This window comes from Gymnoscopelus braueri (assembly GCF_963280865.1).
Source record: "Gymnoscopelus braueri genome assembly, chromosome: 4".
Taxonomy (NCBI): domain Eukaryota; kingdom Metazoa; phylum Chordata; class Actinopteri; order Myctophiformes; family Myctophidae; genus Gymnoscopelus; species Gymnoscopelus braueri.
This window is the reverse complement of record NC_137605.1, coordinates 41,901,511-41,925,555: the sequence shown is the minus strand read 5'-3', so window position 1 is coordinate 41,925,555 and position 24,045 is coordinate 41,901,511. Positions and strand designations below refer to the sequence as shown.

The window sequence follows — 24,045 nt, the reverse complement described above, 5'->3', positions numbered from 1 at the left end:
ACAGAAAATCCACTGAATGTTCAAAGTTCAGATTTTTTAGGTGTATTTGAGGTCATAAAACCCCCCAAAAAACATAAAAAATATAAAAAGTGAAAATGAATGTCATAGAACCTTTAACACATTTAGCTTGAGAACCAATGATGTAATGTATGGGTTGTATGTCTTACTGATGCATTTAGGACCACAATAGAAACAAGCTGGTTGCGTTATCCTTTTAGCATAACCTTTGACTGTACATTGCATTTAACAATTTTGTTAAACTATTCATCTCCAATTAATCAATGACTATGATTGTGAGATTACGCAAATACTTCAATTCGTTTTTATCATCAGTAAAGTAATTGTATATATCTGCAGAAAGATAGATGAGGCCGGGTTGTTTGACAATACTGTGCCTTGTCTACTAGAGCTAACGCCTTTTCATCCTCCCTTTATAAGGATTTTCGTTGCTGGTGCTCTGAGCACTGCAGCATGTCAGAGAGAGAGAAGTCTGTTTAGGCTGGTTTTATGACACCATAGATAGTGGAGCCGGAGGGAAGGTCCCACCTTAAAGAAAATACACTGGTTAATTTCAGCTGATGGCCCAGGGCAGCTGTTTGGGTTAATAATTCACTCTTAAGTTCTAAGTTTCATCTCACACTATCGGGCCCACTTTGTGTCCAAAGGTCTGCTTGTTTCTCTTGTGAATAAGATGTCACTTCATGACTCTGTGATGAGTAAGGATTTAATAAGTGGTATTCAGCTTGACATTCCTCTGTGGTTGTACTTTGTAGTGTCCTCCTCCCACATCCTGGACGCATGGCAGTGGGGCAGACACACCCAAAGGACTGCATGGAAAGGCTGGGTTTCTGGGAGGAAAAGTTAGTGCTTTCTCTACTTCCCCCAATTTTACATGTTGTACCTTGACTGACTTTTTGATGTTCCACTTCATCCTTAAAGAAAAGTGTGTGTGTGTGTGTGTGTGTTAGTTATTATTCAGCAAATGGATTACTGTATGTAGGCTTTAATGTCCCCGGTCTCTGAAGGTCAGTGTCTTCAAAAGTGGGTCTGCCTGCATACTTGTAGGTTAGTTGTTAATTAATCTATCTAGCCAGTGGTTTTCAGGGAATAGCAGAATTGTGTAACGTAGCTCCAGGATGACACTTACTACAAAGGCACAAAAGTCATTACTGACCACTAACAGGAGTGTTTCCTGTAGATTCTGAATCCAAGTGCAAGATGACTTGCTGAGTCTCTCTCTCCACCATAATGACTCACTCATTCTCGTCCAGACAGTGATTCACAGAAATTACAGCGGCTGAGGGGAAATGGCCGCATGCTTTAAAAGCACTAGATCCAACATTTCTTTCGATGAGTTTGATTGGGCTTACAAATATACAATTTTCTTCAATGCCCAACGTTAGAGATCTTGGATATGATTCAAATTGGCATCGTTTACTAATATCGTAGGACCAGGATATAAACTGAGGTAGATTGAAACTCATAATCAGTCAAAATAGACAGCATCAAACTTTTAAATTATCTTTTTTTATTCCACATACATGAAATTACATGTTTCCCTCCAAATAACAGTTATGTTTGGGTGTTCTGTATGAAAATTCCAAAGACATGAACAAAGTTAGCCAGCCCAACAACGACCTCCTTCACCTCTTCTCTAACTACTTAGCCACATGCAATTTAGGCAAGTATCAAAAGAAAAAAGGAAAATCAAAACAAATAAAAACCTTAATTGGAAAAAGCAGTAACTAGATAAGCATAATGGGAAAGAAATCCTTACTGCTCTGCTCATACAGTGACAGTAACAAGCTTGTGTGCTCTTTTGTTCATAAAAGTTTTCTATACCTCGTAATTGATACATAGAAATACAAATGCAGGCCACCCAAAAAGAGGAATAGAAAGTTGAGCAAGTGACAGTAAATGGAATGTAACCTTTCTGTTCCAACATAACCTTGCCTGCTGTCTCCAGCGCCCTCTAAGGCTTCATTTATACTTAGTTGCATGACCGTGTTGCACGACAAAAGTCATTCCTGTCGAGCGACGTGGTCATGCGGCTAAGAATAAATTAGCCTTAATACTACCTCCACTGTCCTCGTTTCCACTGTCGATTCTCTAGCTAAATACAGACTAAAAACTGCTGCCTCCTCAGATACGAGGAGCCGACTCTGATGTTGTGAAACCACAGATGTATCATCAAGCGATGGTGTCAATCAAGCACAAGACTGTTAACATGAGTAGACACAGGTACAGTACAACTGTTTTCTGACTTAAAAATTCAACCTGCTGCAGTTTGCATGAGTTGAGAACTTGCCCCCTCACCTACCGCATGTATAATGTAACACCCCTATTGCTCCCACACTCAAACAAACCCAAACAAAAAGGTCAGCAGACAAGCGCCCAACCCCAAACACACCTTCCTGATACTAATCTACCCACCCCCCACCCCGTCCAAGATAACCCTCCCACCCTGTAACTCCAAACCTACAACCCCCCTTCCGACGTACAGTAACTACAAAATAAGAAATAGTAAACCAATAGAAGTGAGATGTCTGGTGGTGAGAACTAAAAATGAAGAGATGGAGAGAGCTGGACGACAATGATGATAATGAGGTGGTCTCAGTGTTGATGATGAAGATGAGCCGGGACAATGACAGGCAGACAGGGACGACTAGGGGGGGTGGGGTTCCGTCTCAATCCCTGGACTCCTCTGCATCCTCACCATCACCCTGGTTATCAGAGGTCCACAGCTGAGGAAGGACGAGGAAAAAAGGGAAGTGGGAAGCGAGGGGTAAAGAAGAGAAGTTACAAACACATTAGCAATGATCACTAGTGTTATAGCTGTAATATACAGTATATCAGAGTTCAGAGAAAATGTAATAGTCATTCCTACTGTTTTAAAACAATTTCAGGTTTTTAACATGCCACGGAATAGCTATGGCACAGGTGTGAAAATAGTGGCCCACAGGCCGATTAGACTACTTGGCCTCTGTACAGTATGTGGCCTACGGGATGATTTGGGGAAGAAAAATATGTACAACTATTTATTATGCATCTGTACAGCGGCTACATAACAGACCCCACTCTCTCGCTCTACCAATGTCTGTAACCTTCTGCACTGCAGCTACTTGTGTGTAGGCTAGACCTACTTACACTTAAACCCTACTGAGTAGACAGGATTTCCAAGCTGTACATTTATCTTAGCCAAAAATAGCCCATCTACAACATGTCGCAACGCGATGCGTTGTGGCGCGTTATGAGCTTGTAGATCTATTTTTGGCGAATGTTCACCCCCTGAGTAGACAATAGAGGGAGTTAACAGGTAGTTAACCACCCACTGTGAGTAACCGTCAACGAAAAACCTAGCTTAAGTTTTAAGTTTGCAGTCAGGATGTGAATCTCATGAGAATAATTATAAGGAAGGTAAGTTTTAGAATAATTAACATGTATTCACGAGAAGGAACAGAATCACTGTGACGCTGTTTGCAGCAACATTTCTGTAGCATACAACAGAATGATCCTGTCTTCTTAGATTCGTGTTCACTGCTGCTCTATTTTCCATAATATAGCAGGCAATATAGTTTCAAATGTAACTCTTTGGGGGTTATATTACCTTCCCTACCCTGAACACGGGTCAATTGTGTTCATATAGCCAAATCGGATGTGATGGTTGACAGGTACTTCACCCCTGCACCACCCAAATGCACTGTAATTATGTATATTCAAGCAATAGAACATATGAGTGAGTGTTCCATTACTTTTTTTTATTCATATACGGTACATGTCTGATTTCATATTGTGACTTAAACATGTCAGTGTTTTTACAACTATCCATTTTCTCTCCAATTTAGACACAAATTCCTGTACACTGCAGTCCCTGTTGCTGCCAACACTGACAGTGACAGCCTGGGGAAGGTGTGGACAACCGCATGCCTCCTTCGATACATGATGGCATCACCACTCTTTTTCACCTGACAGTGAGGAGTTTCACCTGAGTGCATAACGCTACCGTTCCTCCCTCCCTCCTGAACAGGTGCGCCAACCCACCAATAGGAGTCGCTAGAGCAGTGACGAGGACAAAATCTCCTGCCGGCTTCCTACCCATGATCACTACCAATTGTGGTCGTTGGAGTGCCTGGCCAAGCTGGAAGCACCACTGACTGTTAGCGAACTGGTGGGTGTGTGTTTTTACTTCTACGTCATCTGGGTGCATGCATTGCTAAGCAACACCTAGCCCATATTGGCGCAATAACACAGGGCTCTCGGCCAATCACATTGCTTATTTATGCTGCAAAATGAGATGGGCCTCAAGTGTGTTGGGAAAATTGTGCTTATGTAATCCACAAAAAAAAGAAACTCTACTTACTGTCAAATTGTCTCTCAGTAGCTGCATGATCAATGTACTGTCTTTGTACGAATCTTCACTCAAGGAGTCAAGCTCTGCAATGGCTTCATCGAAAGCCTGGAGGAACCAAACAGAGAATACTGTTAGAAAAGCATTTGTTTATGCATCAACATACAGGTTGGTATGAGTATGAACTGTTTGTCTTTGTGTATAGGCTGCCTCTTTTGTGGCTGTTGTGCATTTTGTATATAGTCAGTTTAGTTGTACATTTAACATATCCTCACATTTAAGAAATAATTTTTATTTTGGATCATTAAATACAATTCAAATACTAGAAAAGTGTGCTCCTCAGGGCACAGGTCTCCGCCAGGCCAGGTTGCCTACCCAGGGCCTGCAAACTTGGTCATAGCCATGGCTGGAATGGGACTTATACATCTTGATCACATGACCCCAGACCCCAGAACGTGTACCGATTTGTGTGAGTTTTGGACAAAGTCTATAGTTTTACGCTGATTGGTCCAACGGTACCGAACGAACACACCTACACACACACACACAATCACAAGGTCAGACCGACGGGGGCAAAAACAGTCTCTCGGCCACGCCTTCGGCCTGCCGGAGACAATATTAATGCCATAAATAAACCAACGTGTTATAAAGTCATTACCGTCTTGGCCAGCTTGCAGGCCTGTTCAGGCGAGTTAAGGATCTCATAGTAGAAGACGGAGAAATTGAGGGCGAGGCCAAGACGGATGGGGTGTGTGGGCTGCATGTCTGTCTTACTGATCTCAAAGGCATTCTTGTATGCATCCTGTGAACTGCTTATGATGGCTGAGGAAGAGAAAATACATGTTAGTGGCCGTCTCATCTACCAATTTACATGGGTTGATTGCATACCAAGATTTCCTCATTATTCAATTCATACAATATGTGTGGAACAAGGTCTTGCATTACATTATCATATTCCAATTACAAAAAATCTCTTGCTGCTCAACTACAGTGTGCTTAAGTAAGTAAGTACATTTTATTTATATAGCACTTCTCACTGAGAGATCTCACAAAGTGCTTTACATTACAGTGAAAAAACAAAACAAGGTATTAAAGCAGAAAAAGGCTGTACAATTCATCTCAAGCAGGACAACACCACAAGTTGTTAGTAGAGCGATGCAGCGAATGCTCAGACTGTATTGCTCAGGAGGACCTGTGGTGTAAAGCCCAATTTATACTTCTCCATACAATGGAGTTGTGCGTAAAATAAAAACGGACCTCCAAGCACACAATGCATCACGAATGTGACATGTTGTGAGCTTGGAGCTATTTTCAGCACACGACACAATCATACCACAAAGTTATAAATCAGGCTTTACTCAGTGAATAATCCGGAGTACTACCACCAGCATTTAGCAGTTGCCTTGGAAACAACTAGACAAACAGACTAAACAAGCAAGTTTATAGTTTATGCTTTGGTTCTTTAATGTGTAACACTTTCTTTCTTAAAAAAGTAAGCAGACAATTATTCACCCGGCAGAGACCTTGTGTGGGAGGGAACAAACATGAAACAAATTTGCTGACATTAGCCTAATTCAATGACAAAACATTACATCCCCCAACAGAACAACTCCATTACAAAACAGAGGCATGATGCAATCATGACAAAGTTTGGAGGAGCTGGCAATCTCAGTTGGGGGTCAGAACGGTTTCTCTGTAACTAAGAGACTAGGTGTAGATCTCTTCCTCTCCTGCAGATAAACACAATGGGCTAACTGTCTGTCTGTTGGACACAAAAGGGAACTGAGCCTTGTGTTATTTCCCCTGTTCCCACATTACACTCTAACTGGCCTCCCTGCTTCCTTCATCTCTGCCACCCCATTCCAAAGAGGAAACAAACAGAAACCGTGACGACCTGACAAGTAGGGTGACAGTTGTACATGGCATTTATGGGCAGTCAAACTATCGAGTCTATCACCGTTCAGGCATCAGACACGCTTGTAATGAACATAGTAGTAGCCATGCCCAAAGGATCACGTAACAATTATGACTAGCAAGGACTTGCTGCCTACCCGTCACTAGAATACTGTGTAGAAACGTTTCAAAAGCATTAATGACTTTTCCTAAATGCCTTGTGGAGATAACTGATGACTAATCATATTGACATGTCAGGGGACACACCTCTCTATTCACAAGGCCTCAGTTTCAGTTGGGTGTGGACTGTGGAGTAACAAAAAACTGGGGGGTTGGGGGTTTCAATTCAAAGCACAACAGCTCTGTAAGCCTCTGTATCAGATCATGAGCTATGCCTTTAATTTGATGAACAGAAAGTAATGAATCACTCCAGGTTTTTGGGGGCATAATTGCACAATTTCCAAGGCCAATTAATTCTCTATACATTAGATGCAAATGGTGAAACAAGTCAGCACCTGCTTTGCTCTTACCAGGCAGACAGACAAACTGCAACCCTGCTGTAGCACACAGGAAGCAGTGGCCAAGACCGCGCCCTGTTCCCTGCCTCGCTCTCCTCCTGGGGATGAGCGGTTGGCAGCTGTGCTGCCATTTCTGCAAGGCTTGTCGGCTAGCTGATTTATTCTGCGTTCATGACTTGGGTTACTTTGTATGCATGTCTGACAGCCTGGAAACCTATGGCGTCATTTTGACATGGCAGCGTATGGCAGCAAAAAAAAAGTGGGGAAACCACGCAATGCACAAAACAAGAAATGTTTGTTACAGTCATGCTGACAAGACGAGCGCCAAGAAACAGTCTGAACACAAAAACAGGCTTGGTGTAGCAACTCGATAGCAACACATTTCAAGATTCCTCAGGCAGCACATTATGGCAGTTGCCATACTTCAGGCTACACTGAGCTTAAAAGAAACATAATTTTGTGTTTAGGATGGTGTGACCTCAAAAATCCCCAGAAAAGACGGTTGGTCTGAGCTATTTTAAAGTACGTTATTATGCCATGTTCGCTATACCCTGCAGGCAGCTGCTGTGGGTCAAGGTAAGTGAGTGATACCGAAAAATAGAGAGAGCTCCTGGCAGCTAATGTTTGAATATGACTGACTGACTAGATAGACAATGCTGTACTTGTAGACACTGACAGGCTATTATGTTCTGTGAATTCCTTGGTTGGCTGGCTGATCGGGTACCTGTAGGTTTGTGTGACTATCTCAACTATATGGCAGATCTTTCTCTTGTCCCACTGTTCCTAAGATGTGAACATTACCAGTCTGTTTCAGGAACTAATACAACTCCACTGTCGAGTGTACAGCTGCAAATCCAATCCAGACACGCTTCCCCTATGTCATCAGTTCCTTTAGTAGTTTTCTGGCACCATATCAAAGTGTGATGGGAAAGGGAAAAGAGGAAGTGCATATGAGTGCGCACACACACGCACAAACACACACCAGTCTTTCCTACCCGTGACTGAAACATCCTGTGGCAGTCATTATATGAATGGATGAGCAAGAGATAGTGGGCTGAAACTAACCAATAAGGAAGCTTTTTGCTGCCAGATAGATTATAAATCAATCAACTGGTCCTGTGTGTGTGTATGTGTGTGTTTGGGGGATTTGAAAATGTACTAGGTTCTCCATTAAATAATCTCTCGGGTATAATTCAACAGCATATTGATACCATTATCCGTTCAAAGGACACAGCCCAACATATAATTCCCAGTTTGTACAGTAGATGCTCTCAACCAGCTTGTAGGTCCATCTAAACAGAACAAAAAGCTGCAACTATTACTACACTTTTATGGATCCCAGTGGGGAAATTGGTCCTCTGCATTTAAACCATCCAAACTATCAGGAGCAGTGGGCAGCCAACTTGCTCAAAGGCAATTCATGCCAATACTGTAATCTGTTGTGAGGTGCCAATGTCACAAAGCTGATCCGGATACTAAAGTGTTAATTTAAAAGGATCTGGTGCGATAGGCAAGACCTGGCAATTGTAGCCAGTGTGGATTTCAATCCTTAAATACACACACACATACACACACAGCTAGCATAAGAGGGACTTATGGCACGACTTACTGGCCTTCTCCTCTCCGACAGCCACCTCGGCTAAGTAGCGGTAGTAATCTCCTTTCATTTTCAAGTAGAAGACTTTGCTCTCTGCTGGAGTGGCGTTGGGAATGAGGAACTTGTCTAGGAGACCCTGTTGTGGAAGACATACAGAGGACAGAAACACACAAAAAGGACCGTCTGTTAGAAAACATGCACATTTTCCAACATCCTCCTCCACCTTTTCATTTATTTACATGTGGCTTGTATGGGGGAAGGGGGGATGGAAACACATGAAAAACAGACCGACATCCTATCACAACTGTAGACATAAAAAATAAAAAATAATAGAAAGTGTAGGAGACATTTTCAATGACGCAGAAGGGCAATTTTCAGACGGTAATACCAGATGTTAAGTGGTTGGTTCTGTATTGGCTTGTTAACTCTTCCATCCATTACACATGATAGCAGTGCTAGTTACACAAACACACATGTAACCAATATCATCACAGCTAAACAAACTAGAAGCTTCTTTCTTAACCAGGCCTGGTTAAAGCTGTAGGGAGATGCTAGCTACCTCCGATAGCCTCAGGGCATGGGCTTTGGATTTTGCTTGGGCTGCATCACAGATGCTTCAGAGACCTCCCTGGGGGAGGGGGTGAGAGAGAGGAGGCTGAGTGTAAGAGCGGGTGGGAGGTAACTAGGGATGGGGGAGAGACTGACGACAACAGAAAGTGTTGGAAGGTGGATGAGGAGAGAAAGAGAGGCGTATGGATGGTGGGAGGAGCAAGAGGAGTGAGTTAGGCTGTTGAACTCCTGGTGAGCTTTCTGAGTAGAACTAGGTCACTCAACTAGCTCAGCTAGGCTCTCCAGTACAGATCCTACTAGCCTGAATAGAGGCGAGCAAAGAGACTAGAGTTCTTCCTATACCAGTATCGGAAAAGCTGCCGATACTGCTTTAAATGCTGGTATCGGCGAGTGTGCCAGTCTTTACCATTTCGATACCACGTCATTTATCACATGATGATATTTCATTTATAGCCATATTTTGAATGCTTCAGTTGATGTTGCATGACTGTTTTATACCCTTACTGTACTATTGACATTATTATTTTACTAACTTATAGCTGCACTTTTAACAATTATTCATGGAATTTTGATTTATTCCTAGGCTAGAACCTTTTAATTTCAAGGACCCCCATAACTTAGTTACAGACCTGTAAGGGTCCATTTGGAACCCCCTCAAGTAACCCAGATAGCCCCTGAACCCCACTTAGAACCACCGTCCTAGAACTTTTTAACTTACACACTGGTATCGGATTGGTACCGACCGATACGCAAGTGTTAAAAAATATATATATATGGAAGGAAGAAATGGTATCAGTACATCTCTAAAAGAGACATGTAGCACGTTGTCTCTTCAGAACAGATAGATACTACTCCATCCCACTAAACTGAACAGAGGCGAACAAAAATACACCATACCACGTTGTCTCTTCAGCACAGATGGATACTACTCCATCCCACTAGCCTGACTGGAGGCAAGTAAAAATATACCGTATTGTGTTCGTTATCACATCAGCATATATAGATACAGGGGTTGACACTAACGGTTGCCCGACTGCCCATGGAAAGTAAATAAAACGTTCGGGCAAGTAGAGTTTGCTTTCAGGTTGCCCGACGGGAAAGTGCATTCCGTCTTCATTAAATATTATTGGCCATTCATGCACAATGCACGATGAACAATGCAACCTTTTTACAACTAGCAGTTGCACTCATTCTGTTTTTTCAAAGTGACTGTCGCCACTCTGCAGTTATCGATTGGATTTAACATTAATTTGTTCTACAAGCACGAATTTTACCTATCATTTTATAATGGACAATTTACTTTTCAGGGAAGTGGGTAAGACCTTTGGGCAAGTAGAATATGACCTGTACTTGCCCGATGGGCAAGTGCCTCCGAGACCTTTGTGTCAACCCCTGTAGATATATATATATAGATACTACTCCATCCCCCTAGCCTCAATAGAGCAAAAATCACACCGTACTGAGTTGTCTCTTCAGCGAAGATAGATAATAATAATAATGAATTGCATTTTTATGGCAATTTTCTAAGTACTCAAACTTACTCAAAAGAGCTTTATGTACGCTTTAATGAACAATGGTTCATTCATTCATACATACATACATACAGGGGGGGGGACATTGGGAGGTGAAGCGGCGAACGGTCAATGCCAGCGTCCACCAAATACACACACCAATGGTGGCAAGCTAGCGCCGACCGACTCATTGGACGCAATGTACTGTAGATACTACTCTATCATCCCACTAGCCTGCATAGAGGTGAGCAAAAAGATGTTGGGGCAACTGCTGGACCTCAGCACCATTCCTTTTTTTATCCATGTCCAACATGATCCCAGCCTGCATTTACAAAAGTCATGAAACATCATCTTTGAATTCCACAGTGCAGATCTGATCATTGGATGGTTTCAAGAGGAGCGATATGGAATCACGACGATATCAGATCTAAGAGCCAACACACATCAGACCAATTAATGAAGGCAGGCAATCTGACCAAAAAATATGGCATCGGTTGGGTTTTTAACATTGGGGTCACCGTGCCCCACACCATTCAATCCAACACACCAAACACTGACCGTGTGGCTCAGCGGTCCAACTTTAACTTCCAACACTATTTCATTTCAGAGAAGTTCAACTTCTGTATGATTCTACAACCGGATATGTTTTTTAAATTTTCCCATGCGGAATAAAAATAAGGCAGGGCTGATGTAAGAGCCTGTACTTACACAATGCTTTTAGGCTGCCGTTGGGGAGCAGCCAAGTGTTCCAAGAGCTGTGTGGAGAATTGGGGCACCGGCAGAGGCAAGGCTAATGACAAGCAGCACGATGACAGGAATGCATGCACCGGGTGAAATGTACAATTTCAGTTATCATACCCTTGACTGAAATGCCTACATATAGGTGTGCCTATTCTGAGGCATTGGCCTTGGGATCATGGTTGCTGCATACCAGACATCATCTCTACCACAGACAGACAGACAGAGAGACACAGAGAGAGAGAGACAGAGAGAGAGAGAAAGATGCAGTGACTAGAGAGCAAGGTTCCATTTCCCTTTCGGTTCTTTGCTAGGGTGGGAGTGACTATTCCTACTTGGTACCTTTTACTCATTGCTTGTTTTAATTTAAGTTTGTACTCATATCCATCTGCAGTTATATTATCCTGTGTTGTCACTGTGTCATTTGTTTTAAATAAAACTAAGGTGTACTTAATATATCCTGTACCAGCATTACTAAATGCCAATCACCTTAATAAAACAATTAAAAAAAGACAAGAGAGCAAGGAAAAAAAGGGAAGCCAAGACATGAACAGGGAGAAAGTGGGAGAGAAATGAAGGCTTAGTGGGTTTGGCAACACTTAGTCATGTGCCACTCCTGCAAGGAGAAAGACAGGGGGAGGCCTTTGAAACGATTATTTCTGTCCACCCAATAGAAATGGGTCATATTCTATAATAAGTCATATTCTTTCTGCAGTGCACACTTCGAATTTAACTAGTGTCTGTTGGAGGTAGCGTCACATAGGCTAGGCTACAAGCTCTCTGGTATGCAGGGGCAGCGTGAATGTTATGTAACACCAATATGCCGTGGAGAGCCTTACATTACACAATAATGTCCTCGAAGTAATAAGGCACATTCCATTTGTGGTGTTTCACGATAGCCACTTATAAAGCAATGTAAAAGTCAGATGGTAATGATTTGGTTTCATTTATAAATCTGATAAATCTATCATATGTTTGAATTCAGTTCACAGTTCATGCAGCCATTATGGTCCTAGAATAGAATACTGTTGCTTGTTTGCACAAGGAGTGCGTTCATTCGCCAAAAAAATAAGAAGATATGGAACACATGAAGTGAGACACACCTTAGCTGTCGAAGCAGACTCTGAGACAGATTGCACCATTCTCTCACAGGTAGGTCACAAGCTAGATGGGGGAATTAGAACTGACAACTGCTCAACATCCAGGAATCTGTGTGCCATTTCCACCTCCCTGTATGTCAAGCCTGCCCACACAAGCCCCTGGGGGGTAGAAGTGGGGGTGGGTAGTGAAAGTGACCACCCCCATCCCTCTTCCTCCTCTCTCATTCCTCTCGTTACCATACATCGCCTCCTCTTCCCCTCTACCGCCACCCATTGCACACACCGTTAGATCATTTTCCCAACATTATCTTCCTCTGACACAGGTGCGTCCATTCTTAACTCAACATTGAGGTCTCATACACTTTTATATCTTCCCACTATTAAATCAATGAAATACCAGATGCACATCACATTGAGCTTGTTGTGAAGACAAAATAAAATAAACCAGATGAATGTTGTTTAGAATGCTGCTATGCTAGTCTGAGATAGAAAGTAACCTTGTCCCCCCCCTTGCTCTGTCCCCATGAGGCTGTGCAAGGCTGAGGTGGAGGTCAGTGGCCCAGAACGCTGGTGGCTCAGCTGCTGTCATTATGGGATTAGTACCCAGTGACTCACCCGGCCATATAATACAGAGGAGAGAGTGCTTTAGAATAGCATGGTGCCTCTAGAATCTACATTATAAATTTTCATGTAGTCAAGGAAAGTTATAAAAATAGAAATTCTAACAAATAGTCCCTTGTTCTTATTTTGCTATCTGACCTTTTTTGCTAGGCCCTTACAACACGCATAGTGAAGCAGGGACGCCAATAAAGCTACAACACCGTCAACTGTCAATGAAGAAGAGGCACCTCATGGCAGAGTAGATAATGTCTGGTTGACCATCTGCTTTGCTGCATAGGTCCATTCTTTAAAAGTGGGGAATGTTTTACAAAGCCTGAGCAAAACTCTGCTCATTCTGTGACAGCCTCTGTAACAGCCTTTGAAACAATGGTCATTAAAACAACTGCTCCTCATGTAGAGAGTGACCCACCATAAAAGACGGTTAAGACGCCCACAAAACATGGTTCATGGCTCACACGTACCCTGAGGCTTAATAATTATGCTTTGCCACACAACCAAACAAAGATTATGTATTTTAATTTTCAACTGAAAAAGTGTACACCTTTTTCAGTAGAAAATAAGTGACAATAATTTAGCCTTTAGAAATACTCCTTTAACCTGACTGCTGGACCACGGATGGTTACCAAATCAGTCATCATCAATGCAATGGCATCAAATTCTGACCGGTGCATTATTCTTCCCCTAAACATGGACTCAGGAGCAATGCTGGGATTGGCTGCCACTAGACCCTGTTGAAAGCCCAGTCTGCAGACAGGGTCTGAATAGTGTATGCCTTCAGCTTTGGGTCAAGTTGCCCCTGTTGCCTGGCTGTCTTCCAGTGTCACTGGCTGTATAGGACACATCATCCCTTCACACAGACTCTCCATCAGGAATTAAACGGCAGTATTATAACGGAAATACAAAATAAAATATAAATGTTTTTCCCTTTACAAGGAGTGCAACACTTTGCATTTCAAATCACAGCATCGGGGTACTGGCAGTGAAAACCTAAACTAGGTTAGCCTTCTCTATAGAAGAGTTGGGTTGTTCATACTACTATGACTCAAGGGAGTGGACAGCATTTCTCTACATGTACTTTCTGCCTTGTATGAGGTAATGCTTTCACCGTTATCTCACATTCCCATCTTCCCCTGGAGTGAGAGCATGCATCACCTGACTGTACTAGCCAACTTTGCTGATCAAACAAGGAAGTGGCTTTTCAGAACGCCTATTGCGCCAGCAGGCATAATGAGAAGGGACCACCTGCGAGTTTTACCAGGCTCAACTCACTCATTGCTAATAAAATGACTCAGTTATACGCAGAATTGAGCATAATTTTACAACATTCACTATTGGGCAGGTGGAGATTAATGTCTTGCATGATTCTATTGAATCTTAACACCACTGTTGACTGAGGGGTAATGGATAGCGTTTCTAGATAATATTCATTTCTCACATCCTCAGGTGGTGTGTGATTATGACAACACAAAACACAGTATGCTGCAAGACCACTCTATTGACGGAAACGAATCTCTCACATTTTGCTCATTCTCCCCTTACACCGGCGACAAGTCTTGTGGGGATTCATCCCTCACATTGGATTAAAAATAGAGAACCCCCATCTACTGTGACACATCTCATTCCCACTCCAGACACTCATCTTCCTCTTGACTCACTCTCTCTACATGGGAACAGATGAGATGAGTAACGTGGTAATAACCTATAGGCTGGAGGCCATTGCTCAAGACAGGTAATTAGAAGAACCAGCGAAACTTCTTTATCTAGATTACTGTCAAACTCAATACTGGAACAGATAGAGGGCAGACGAGGTTAAATAGCTAGTTAAGAGGTATGGGGCACGCACACTGCCTGGAAGGTCCAGCAACCTGTTGTTGACGTAACCGACACCATCAACCGGCTGAGACACTTTAGGAACGTCTGACTTTGTACTTACTTAACCCATTAAAAGAAGACCTGAGGCCGATTCTACAAATGCCTTCTAAATCTGTCAATCTCACACTTTCAAGTTTTTCAAAAATACCAGATGTACGAGCTCGCAGCGCGGCACGAAGTGACGCGCTGTGAGCTTGTATATCTGTTATTTTTTAATAGCCAATGCAAAAATCTAAAATGACACAGATGCTGTGCAGGTTTTAATGGGCTAAGTCTACTCTTTAGTCACCTTACTTCTCTTCAGACAAACTAAGGCCTTGGTTACACCAGGTGTTTGAGGGCAATTATTTGACTACAACTGTTTAGACAGCCGTTTGTCACATGGACATAGAGACAAAAGGCTTGTTGTCACAGACATAGTGACAAACAAGGCTCTCTTGCAGCCCAACTTGTCATATTTTGTTTCAACCTCACATACACATGACCACTTCCTTATACAACAACAAGGAAATCCGGTTTCAGCTGTAAAAACAAAACAAGCATCATGGAGACCAAGGAGCTTGTTGCTGGTTGACAATAACCTTTGACCAGCGTTGCCATCTCCCTACTAAACAGAAATAAAAGGAATCAAAAGTGCCACATCTGGACAAAAGCGTGCCTTGAGACTAGGTCAATGGGGAAAATACCGGCCAATATACGAATTAGAGCAGGGTGGATAAACAAGGGAATAGAGATACACCAATGACAGCTTGCTGGAGCTTGAATCTCATTGGTTGCTTCCACAGTTGTTCACAGATTGTAGTCATGATTCACTGGCCTATCCAAACCTGACCAGACTGGGTCTGACAGAATTAAATAATAATAATATTTGGCAGTAGATGGGGGGGGGGATACAAGTGTTGTCTGCCACCCATTCACATTACAAGATAAATCAGAGCTGACGGTCAGCCTCAACTGCTCAAAGTGTGACTACGAGCTTAGGACTGATGAAATGTTTGCCTGAGGTAAACATTCTTCATCGAGTGGCCCTGCTCCCTCCCTTCAGACTTTTAAACCCATGTTCATCTAGAACAGTCCCAATAAGTCTTCAACACATTTATAGATGTTGAACGACATCTATACTGTGACTCTTGCCACTTACTTCATTTTGATCATCCAACAAAGTGGAGTAATTCAACTATACTTTGATCCAAGTAGTTTTTTCCCTTCCCCCAGCTTGCACCTAGAGCACTGGACCCATGTTGAATTCATTGGACTATGTTGAATTTGTAGTTCAATTGCTAAAGATTAATTAATTCATAATTTAGCTTAGCTATAATGAAACTTAAAGGGAAACTGATTGACACTGAAACCTTGATTCCTTTGTTCTGAGGTGGGTTCATATAAATCTACAGTGTTTCCCCTATATGCATTTAACAGCGGCACGCCACGTCGCCACCACTCCAGGATTAGCCAGTGCCACAGCAGAATTTGTATGAAAACACTTATTATTCTACGTGACACCATCATTCAATGCAGTATGAATTGGCCTGTATTCTGCATAGTCTCCTGTGAGACTGCTCCCCCTAGGGTAACACCTTTAGGGTAACACCTTTCTATGGGTCACAGGTTTAAATGTAACGGCTGCGACCGTCAGCTGGAATGTTTTTTTTGTTTTGTTTTACAGCTACAGTTTGTATAGCTTTTCTAGCATGGTTTCAACGTGTATTTTGTAGTTCATTAGTAGGATGTGAGTAAGTTGAAGCTTTGGGCTTCTTTCAATAGCTCTGTCTATTAAGACAATTATGGCTTATCTCTTCATATTCAGGTCAATAACTTTGCGCTTAACTGACCATGGCAGAATATTAAATCAACAGTAGATTTGTTCGTTTGGTCAAGAAAGAAACACCATTGCGCGATGGAGCATTAAGGTTACAAACAATATCATTTGATTGGAATCAACGAAATATGCATATGCAAATCTGTGAAACATTTGTAAAACCCATATAATGCATTGCATACAAAAATGGAGAAGCCTTGGTATTACACTGTATTACCCATACAGTGTTTTGTCTGGAGGTGGTTCACAGGGCCACTGTGACTCTGCGACACATGTCAATCTCAAAGACAACTGATTTCTTATTTTGCCTTCTTATGGGCAAGAGCGCATATATAAGGGTTCAGCGCCGCTGCTACAGCTTCATCTTAGGGGAAACATTGAAATTTATATAGTGTGGGAAAAAAGACCTAGTCTGTGTATTTCTCTCACAAAATGCAGATACACCTGTATCACAGGTACACATGTCAATGTCACAGGTACACCTGACCTGTGACATGAAATGCCTCAAGACAAAAGGACGTGTACGCCTGATGACACAATATCACGGGAGAAATTCACAGAATACATAGGGTATGTTCCCACACTAGATATGACCTCCTCACATTATAACAATGGGATTTAGGTTCAAAATTGGCAACGAATCCCTTTAAGGTAGGTAGTGCAAAGTTCGAACAGGACTTTAAAAGCAGGGTACACAACAGGCGGTCAGGCTGTGGAGACACACAGTCTGTTTGCACAACCCAATAGTACTAATAAATATTTAATGATTTTTTATTTATTTTTAGTCAGTTAAGCTCACCAGCACATCGTTGCAGATCTCCTTCAGCTCCTTCTCGATCTTCTCCCGGTACTCCTTGGCCATGGCCTGCTTTTTATCGCTGCCCTCAGTCTTCTGCTCGATGCTGGACACCACACGCCATGAGGAGCGACGAGCCCCCACCACATTCTTGTACGCCACCGACAGCAGGTTGCGCTCCTCGTTGGACAGCTGGGCACCCTCCTCTGTCACTGCCTTCATGGCCGCCGCCATATCGTCGTAACGCTCCGCCTGCTCCGCCAGCTTGGCCTTCTGCACAAGCTCCTTCTGCACCACTTCCACCTTGTCCACCATGGCTGCTCACTGGAGGCTGGGGGTGCAAGCAAAGAGACATTAAAAAACTAACAAAAAAACAGGCAGACAGGTTAGGTGGTCACACATTTTCATCAACACCACCAAAACCAAAGTGATGTCCATCAACACCACCACACAGGCATGCATCCCCATGCTTGAAGTTGTTGACGACTTTGTGTACTTGGGAAGTTTGATTAGCCAGGACAACAGTCCACAAAAAGACATCCAGTGCAGACTTGGACAAGGACGCAGCACCTACACAAGACTCCACATCTGGAAGTCCAACACCAACAGCCTCAAAACCAAGATCCGCTTATATAACACCCTGGTCAAGCCGGTTCTATTATATGGGGCTGAGTGCTAGTGAATAACCAAGTGCGACATGAGTAAAGTCAGCTCTTTCCACAATGGCTGCCTGGGGGAAGATCTGCCGTATATTCTGGCTCAATAAAATATCAAACAAGGAACTCTACACGAAGACTGGCTGCTGAGACGTGATCACAGAACTTAAACACCGTCGTCTAAGATGGCTTAGACACTTCGAATGCCCCCAGAGCGGATCCCTAAAGTGGCCCTCAGATGGACACCACCGGGGAAAAGGAAACAAGGCCGACCTAAGAACTATCACAGAACTATAGAGGCTGAGCTGCTGCAGATGGGTCTCTCGTGGGGCAAGGCACTGGTTGCCAAAGACCGTGACAGGTGGAGGAACATCATCAATGCCTTATGCCCCATCGGGGGCGAAGAGCATAAGTAAGTAAGTACACATTTTCTGGTTGTTTATTATGGCTTCTGAAGATCACTCATGGCAATCATTTCCCTGTTGCAGGACAAGATAAGAGAACTATAAAAGAAAAGAGTAATTACATGAGAATAAATAAAACGACTTCATTTCCACTTACTTCACGATTACTTTTCATCTAGGTACAATAGGGATGAGGAAGGAAGGAAACAATATCTAAAGGGGATGTGCACGCTATTAATAAAGCCCGGGTTATACATTGCGGAAGGGTGTCACATACTGAAAAGAGCCAAGCTTGTAGATCTGCTATTTTTGGTGCACCGGTGCCCATTGCCCACTCTTAGTATAAATCAGGCTTAGAGTTTATTGTTATAACAAGCTGGCTGGAATGGGCACTAGTTTTATGGTCTCTCTCTAGGCCTTGTAGTTCCTCCTCCCAAGCACTTCACTGCTTTAACTAACTATACCCATTGGAGAAGTATAGTAAACAGAGGAATTTAGTTACATAATGAGGAGCGATCAAACACATTCCATGTCTTCCATGCTTTTGTCCACCACAGGCCAGTCACAAGAAAGGGGAAGGAATCATTAGTGTAGAACACAGAAGATGCCACCCTTCCTAAAAGAATAAAACTTGTATCCATTTTGAATGGAGTTTTAGGGTTTTGTCTTGTGGCTTTTTCTATGCAGCCAAGAAATATTTCTTGGGGAAGGACTATTCGTGGCTGTGGCAGAAAGAGAACAATTAGTATGGAGGATTTGCCATATGGTTTAAACAAAAGAAAGTTATTGAAAATAGGGAAAGCGTGTAGAGGAACAGAAAGAAGGAAAACGGGTTTGCATTTATGGTCACTCACAGCTCTAGGACAGACTAGTCACTAGAGCAAAAGCTGGTCATATTGGCAGCTCCCTGTCAGGATGAACAGGATGGAGCAATGCTAGCTTTCTGGGCCAACATGTTGGTGCCATCCCTGCCTTCCCGCTGTGAGAAAGAGGCCAACAAGCATTAGCATCAATAGCAGTAGTAGAGCTGTCAACCTTGTGTTAACCATTTTCATTTAGGCCCGTAGTGGAAAAGTGACTCAATTATTGGGGCCAAATAAGTGAAAAAGAACAATATGCCTGCAAGAGCTATAATAGTGTGGTAATAAAATAGTAGCTACAATGTTCTGTATAGGAAAATCAAATAAAAGTAAAAGATTTTTTTTTACAAACAGCTGCACAGAGCTAGTAACAATTACACTGCAAACACATTCTCTGTGCTGGATTATGTCAATGCCAAGCCTCCATAATAACCACATGAACCGAATTGCCCCTATTCTGGATGCGAGCATTCTACATGCTCACAACAGTTGCAAATGCAAAGCTTGTTGATCTGCACATTTTGGCGAAGAGATTTGGTGTAGAGGGAAATTATGAGCAGACCTAGTACAGAATCCTGGGGGACCCCGGTCAAATAGGGTTTAAGTGGATAAGGCAATGCAGCGTTACCAACTACTGTAGGCCTGTGAAAGGTACCAATAAAGCTTTTAAATTAGCCTAGTTTTCATGGAGAAAGGCACGTGTGTCCCTACACAGTCTCTCACACACACACACACACACACACACACAAATCATTAGATCAATAACTTACATCCTTTGACCAAGGCATTATGGCCAAAGGGCTTCCAAAGAATCAATCACTTATTTTCCATCCCAGACTGCATGGAAAGATTGCAAGAAAACTATGGGCCATGTAGTGAGAAAACAATGCACAAATTAATAAGAAATAAATATAGAACGCTAAATTAATATCTGGACAGCTGTAGCCTTGACACAAGATGATCTTGGTCCAAGCCAAGGCTAGGACAGCTGCAACTTTCTTATTAAAGTAATACTAGGTAACGTTTTCAACAAAACTAAAGTTAAATTGTATATCTTTTGCGAGTGGCAAAAGTTTCACAACACCCACTCCGTGAATTTCACCCCCGGAAGCCTTTTATTTATATATTTTCTATTGAACGTGTACGGGGGGGACTTTCCCGGGAAAATGACGTTCCTGGCCAACGTCATGACGTCGTGGCCGACGTCCTCAGGAACTACCGCAACGGTTTCCTGTTTGGCCAGGAACTACCGCGCTATTAACAAAAAGGAACCTCACGCTGATTTTAAGATAATGTAGGATTTGGAGATCGAAAAAGAACAGAAAAAGAAAGCACAGCTCATGGTAACTAATGCTCCACTGGCTAAGAGAAACGATCCGTAGATAGTATAAAACAATTAAAAGATCGCTTTTTGAAACGCTTCCGGCTTCCGGTGAAAACGAATGGAATTCTGGGTAATCGAGGACTAGGGAAATTGTATGCAGTGACGGTAGTGACCAGCAGAGGTTGCTAAAAATCGTTATTTGTGATTTTGCATTGTACAACTTTAACTCATGTCTAACATTTTTGCTATTCTGAGAAAATTGAATGTAAACTGAGCTGAGCACCCAAATAGTGTCACAAGCAATAAACTCAACATTATCTTAACAGTTAAGCAATACGATTCATCACGAATCTAATTTTAATATCCATCTTGTAGCCAAATTATCAGCACTTATTAGACACCTTACATAGGCCTTCATAACACCCAACTCAGACATTGCTTGTCTGAGTGTATCTGACCTTACTTTAACTAGGCATTTTACCAATGTGTAAATGCCTAGTTAATGTCACCTCCACGTGTAATACATCAGTGGTTCTCAACCTGTGGGTCCCCCCCAGGAGGGTCCCTAGATGACAGTGAAGTGATCATTTAAAGACTTTTAAGACCTTTTTAATACCTACAAAAAAAAGGAAAGAAAAAGACCATTACTGCATCAAAAGTAATCAACAAACTGTACTATAAAAACTGATCAAACATTAGCCAAATTGTCAAATAATATAAGAAAGAGGTAATCATTAGGAAAATAGCCTATCTACAAGCTCACAACGCCTAGCAAGGAGCTTGTAGATCTGCTATTTTCCACAATATGTATCTGTGGAACCGAAAATGTAATGCCTCAACTCCTACTTTCCAAGTTCAAATATGATTGTTTTTGGGGTGAGTCCTCAGTTCAAATATGATTATTTTGGGGGGTCCCCAGTTCAAATATGATTAATTTGGGGGGGGTCCTCTCCCCAGCAGTTCAAATATGATACATTTTGGGGGGTCGCGGCCTGAAAAGGTTGAGAACCAATGCGGTATTGGATGCACAATCACATGCCAAAAAAACAAGCCAACCTTAGCTGCTCCCACGGCAAAACACGGATGTGCACTCATTCACACACACACACACACACACACACACACACACACACACACACACACACCACACCCATCTCTATACCTGTTGGAATGACTCGCCCCGCTGGCGGAAATGATTCATTTCAGACTAGTGGTATATAGATGCTAGGCCATTGTATTAAGAAGAACACAAACACATCACAGGCTTTGGACTTCAGTGTGTCTCCTCAAGTCAATCAGATCATCCATGTTTTCAGCCACAACACGAGTCGGGAAAAAAAAGGTTAAACGCTAAAGAAACAGCCAAGTCCTCGTGACCCGTTTCCAGCCTAGTGACGCCGACTAGTTCCTGGAAGTGAAGCGCTTCAAGCCTGAGAGAGTAGACTAGACAACATGGGTCATCTTGAAATGATGAGTGTATGATGTTATGTTACGATGCCCCCCTCCACCGAAAAGAGAAGAAAAAACCTTAAAAACGAGCTGGACATGTCAATCAAACATTGATTTTATTTCCACAACGCAGCTCAAGAACAGTGTTGCCATGTCGGCTTATTATAAGCGAATTTGGGCTTCTTTTTCAATGTGAAGTTGCTTGTCAAAATTGGTGGTTGCGGTTTTTTGGGCTGGTTTCTAAAGTGTAGTTGCTTATTTAGGCTTGCTTCAAATTTTTTTTGTAATGATTTTTTAAACCAGTGGTTCTCAAATATTGTCATAAATGTGTTGTTCCAGGGAGCATTTGAGTTGAGAATGTTTCAAAAATATTACAAATATTCCACGAGTTTTTGAAAATAGCAGATCTACAAGCTGAAGTGCTCATTTGGCCTAGTTGCTTCTTTTGGGCTTGTTTTCCTAGGCCTGTTTTCCTAGGTTTCTTATTTCTCTCACAGAATATGGCAACACTGCTCAAGAAGCGTGACGGCCCAGCCTCTGAACCTGCCTCTCCCTCCATTGATTGATTTGCCATAATGTTCTAGAATTAAATCACACGTTGTCTCTGTCACGATTAAAGTATAAAATCCGACCATTTGACACATTTAACATGACAGCTCCATGACTCCACGGGGAACGGAGACAGATAATTCGTGGCAGTATTTGCTAGTGATATTTAGTCCATCAATGCCAATGAAATTATTTAATTTCACAGTTAAGTCTGAGGATGAGCTAAAAAAAAAATCTATATCAGACATCCAAATTAATTAACAGAACGCGCCTGTGTATTTAGGTGGCTAGTTTACTATAATAATCTAATATAACAATAGCTATAGAAGCTTTTGAACCCTCAACCTGACACGCCTTCTCGTCTGCTCGCATGTCTGGGTGTTCCATCCATTTTGGTTCCAGCATTTAGCCAGAGCCCAAACTGTAGCTTAGCCATTGTTCTTGGACTGCCTGATTGTCGTTGCTAACACCAGCCACCCAGCTATATTCTAATGGTTTCCCCATTAACACCAATCACCACAATAAAACACTTAGCACTACGACGGTCTATGCAAGTGTGAACTACAATAATCGCAAGGAATCGAGTGTTTTTCTTACCTGAGAAGTGGGTGATAGCGGATAGATCTCGGTCTAACAGGCTACAGCTGATTCTCTCACAACTCAGTCCGTCTGAATGTAATCCACGGGGTTTCCCTCCAATCACACCAGTCCAAAGCAGAGAGGGAGCAGGGGAGCCTGACGTCAAACGTTACCACGGCAACAGAGCACAAAACACTGGGTGTTGTAGTTTTTCTCCACCCTTTAGCGTGTAGTGACTGACTGACTGACTGTCACTTATGACTCAGGTCAGCCACTGAGCCACAGTGATGGTTCACACACACACACACACACACACACACACACACACACACACACACACACACACACACACACACACACACAGTGATTTACGTGTTTATGGTTGTTTGTTCTGAGCCAGACGATGTGTACATGATTCTTCTTATATGTGAATATGGGATGGAACATAGATATATATATCTATGGGATGGAAGACATTGGATTTAATCCAATGTCTTCCATCATTGTAATCGGATTACTTTTCCTACAACCTGACAATTGACCTGGCAACCTCAGTTGCTCTCAATCTAAAGGAAATCAAACTCAAGTAGCCTACTATAGAAATGTATATCATCCCCCCAAAAAAACATTATTTTGAACAGAGAAAAACATAATAATCTATCAGTCTATCTATCAGAATCAGTCTCTCTAGCATTATGCTTGCAACAGGACTGAACAGGGCCTCTAGTCCCGGAACATTTCTGAACAGCTTACTGCTGGGGTCATATCTGCCTAGAACACACACACCTCTCACCTGTTTACTACTAGGCTACTAGACCACTGGACTACTGTAATGTATACT

At 42.4% G+C, this 24,045-nt stretch overlaps 1 protein-coding gene across 1 annotated transcript; it reads right to left on the bottom strand.

The window, feature by feature from the left end:
• Positions 1–1,507: 1,507 nt before the first annotated feature.
• On the bottom strand, positions 1,508–23,376 carry LOC308084548 (14-3-3 protein beta/alpha-A-like). Its single transcript, XM_080427220.1, has 6 exons — positions 23,223–23,376; positions 17,387–17,714; positions 8,369–8,492; positions 5,007–5,170; positions 4,361–4,456; positions 1,508–2,744 (listed from the first exon to the last, which is right to left on the bottom strand). Exons 2-6 carry the CDS (start codon positions 17,696–17,698, stop codon positions 2,688–2,690), a joined length of 753 nt encoding a protein of 250 aa, XP_080283346.1. The 5' UTR covers positions 17,699–17,714; positions 23,223–23,376; the 3' UTR covers positions 1,508–2,687.
• Positions 23,377–24,045: the final 669 nt, after the last annotated feature.

Coding starts and splice junctions, on each gene's coding strand:
- LOC308084548 (XM_080427220.1), bottom strand. CDS start 17,698: ATGGTGGACAAGGTGGAAGTGGTGCAGAAGGAGCTTGTGCAGAAGGCC. Junction 5,171..8,368: donor TGTCGGAGAGGAGAAGGCCA/GTAAGTCGTGCC, acceptor TCTCTTCCTCAG/CCATCATAAGCAGTTCACAG. Junction 2,745..4,360: donor TACTGAGAGACAATTTGACA/GTAAGTAGAGTT, acceptor GTCCTTCCTCAG/CTGTGGACCTCTGATAACCA.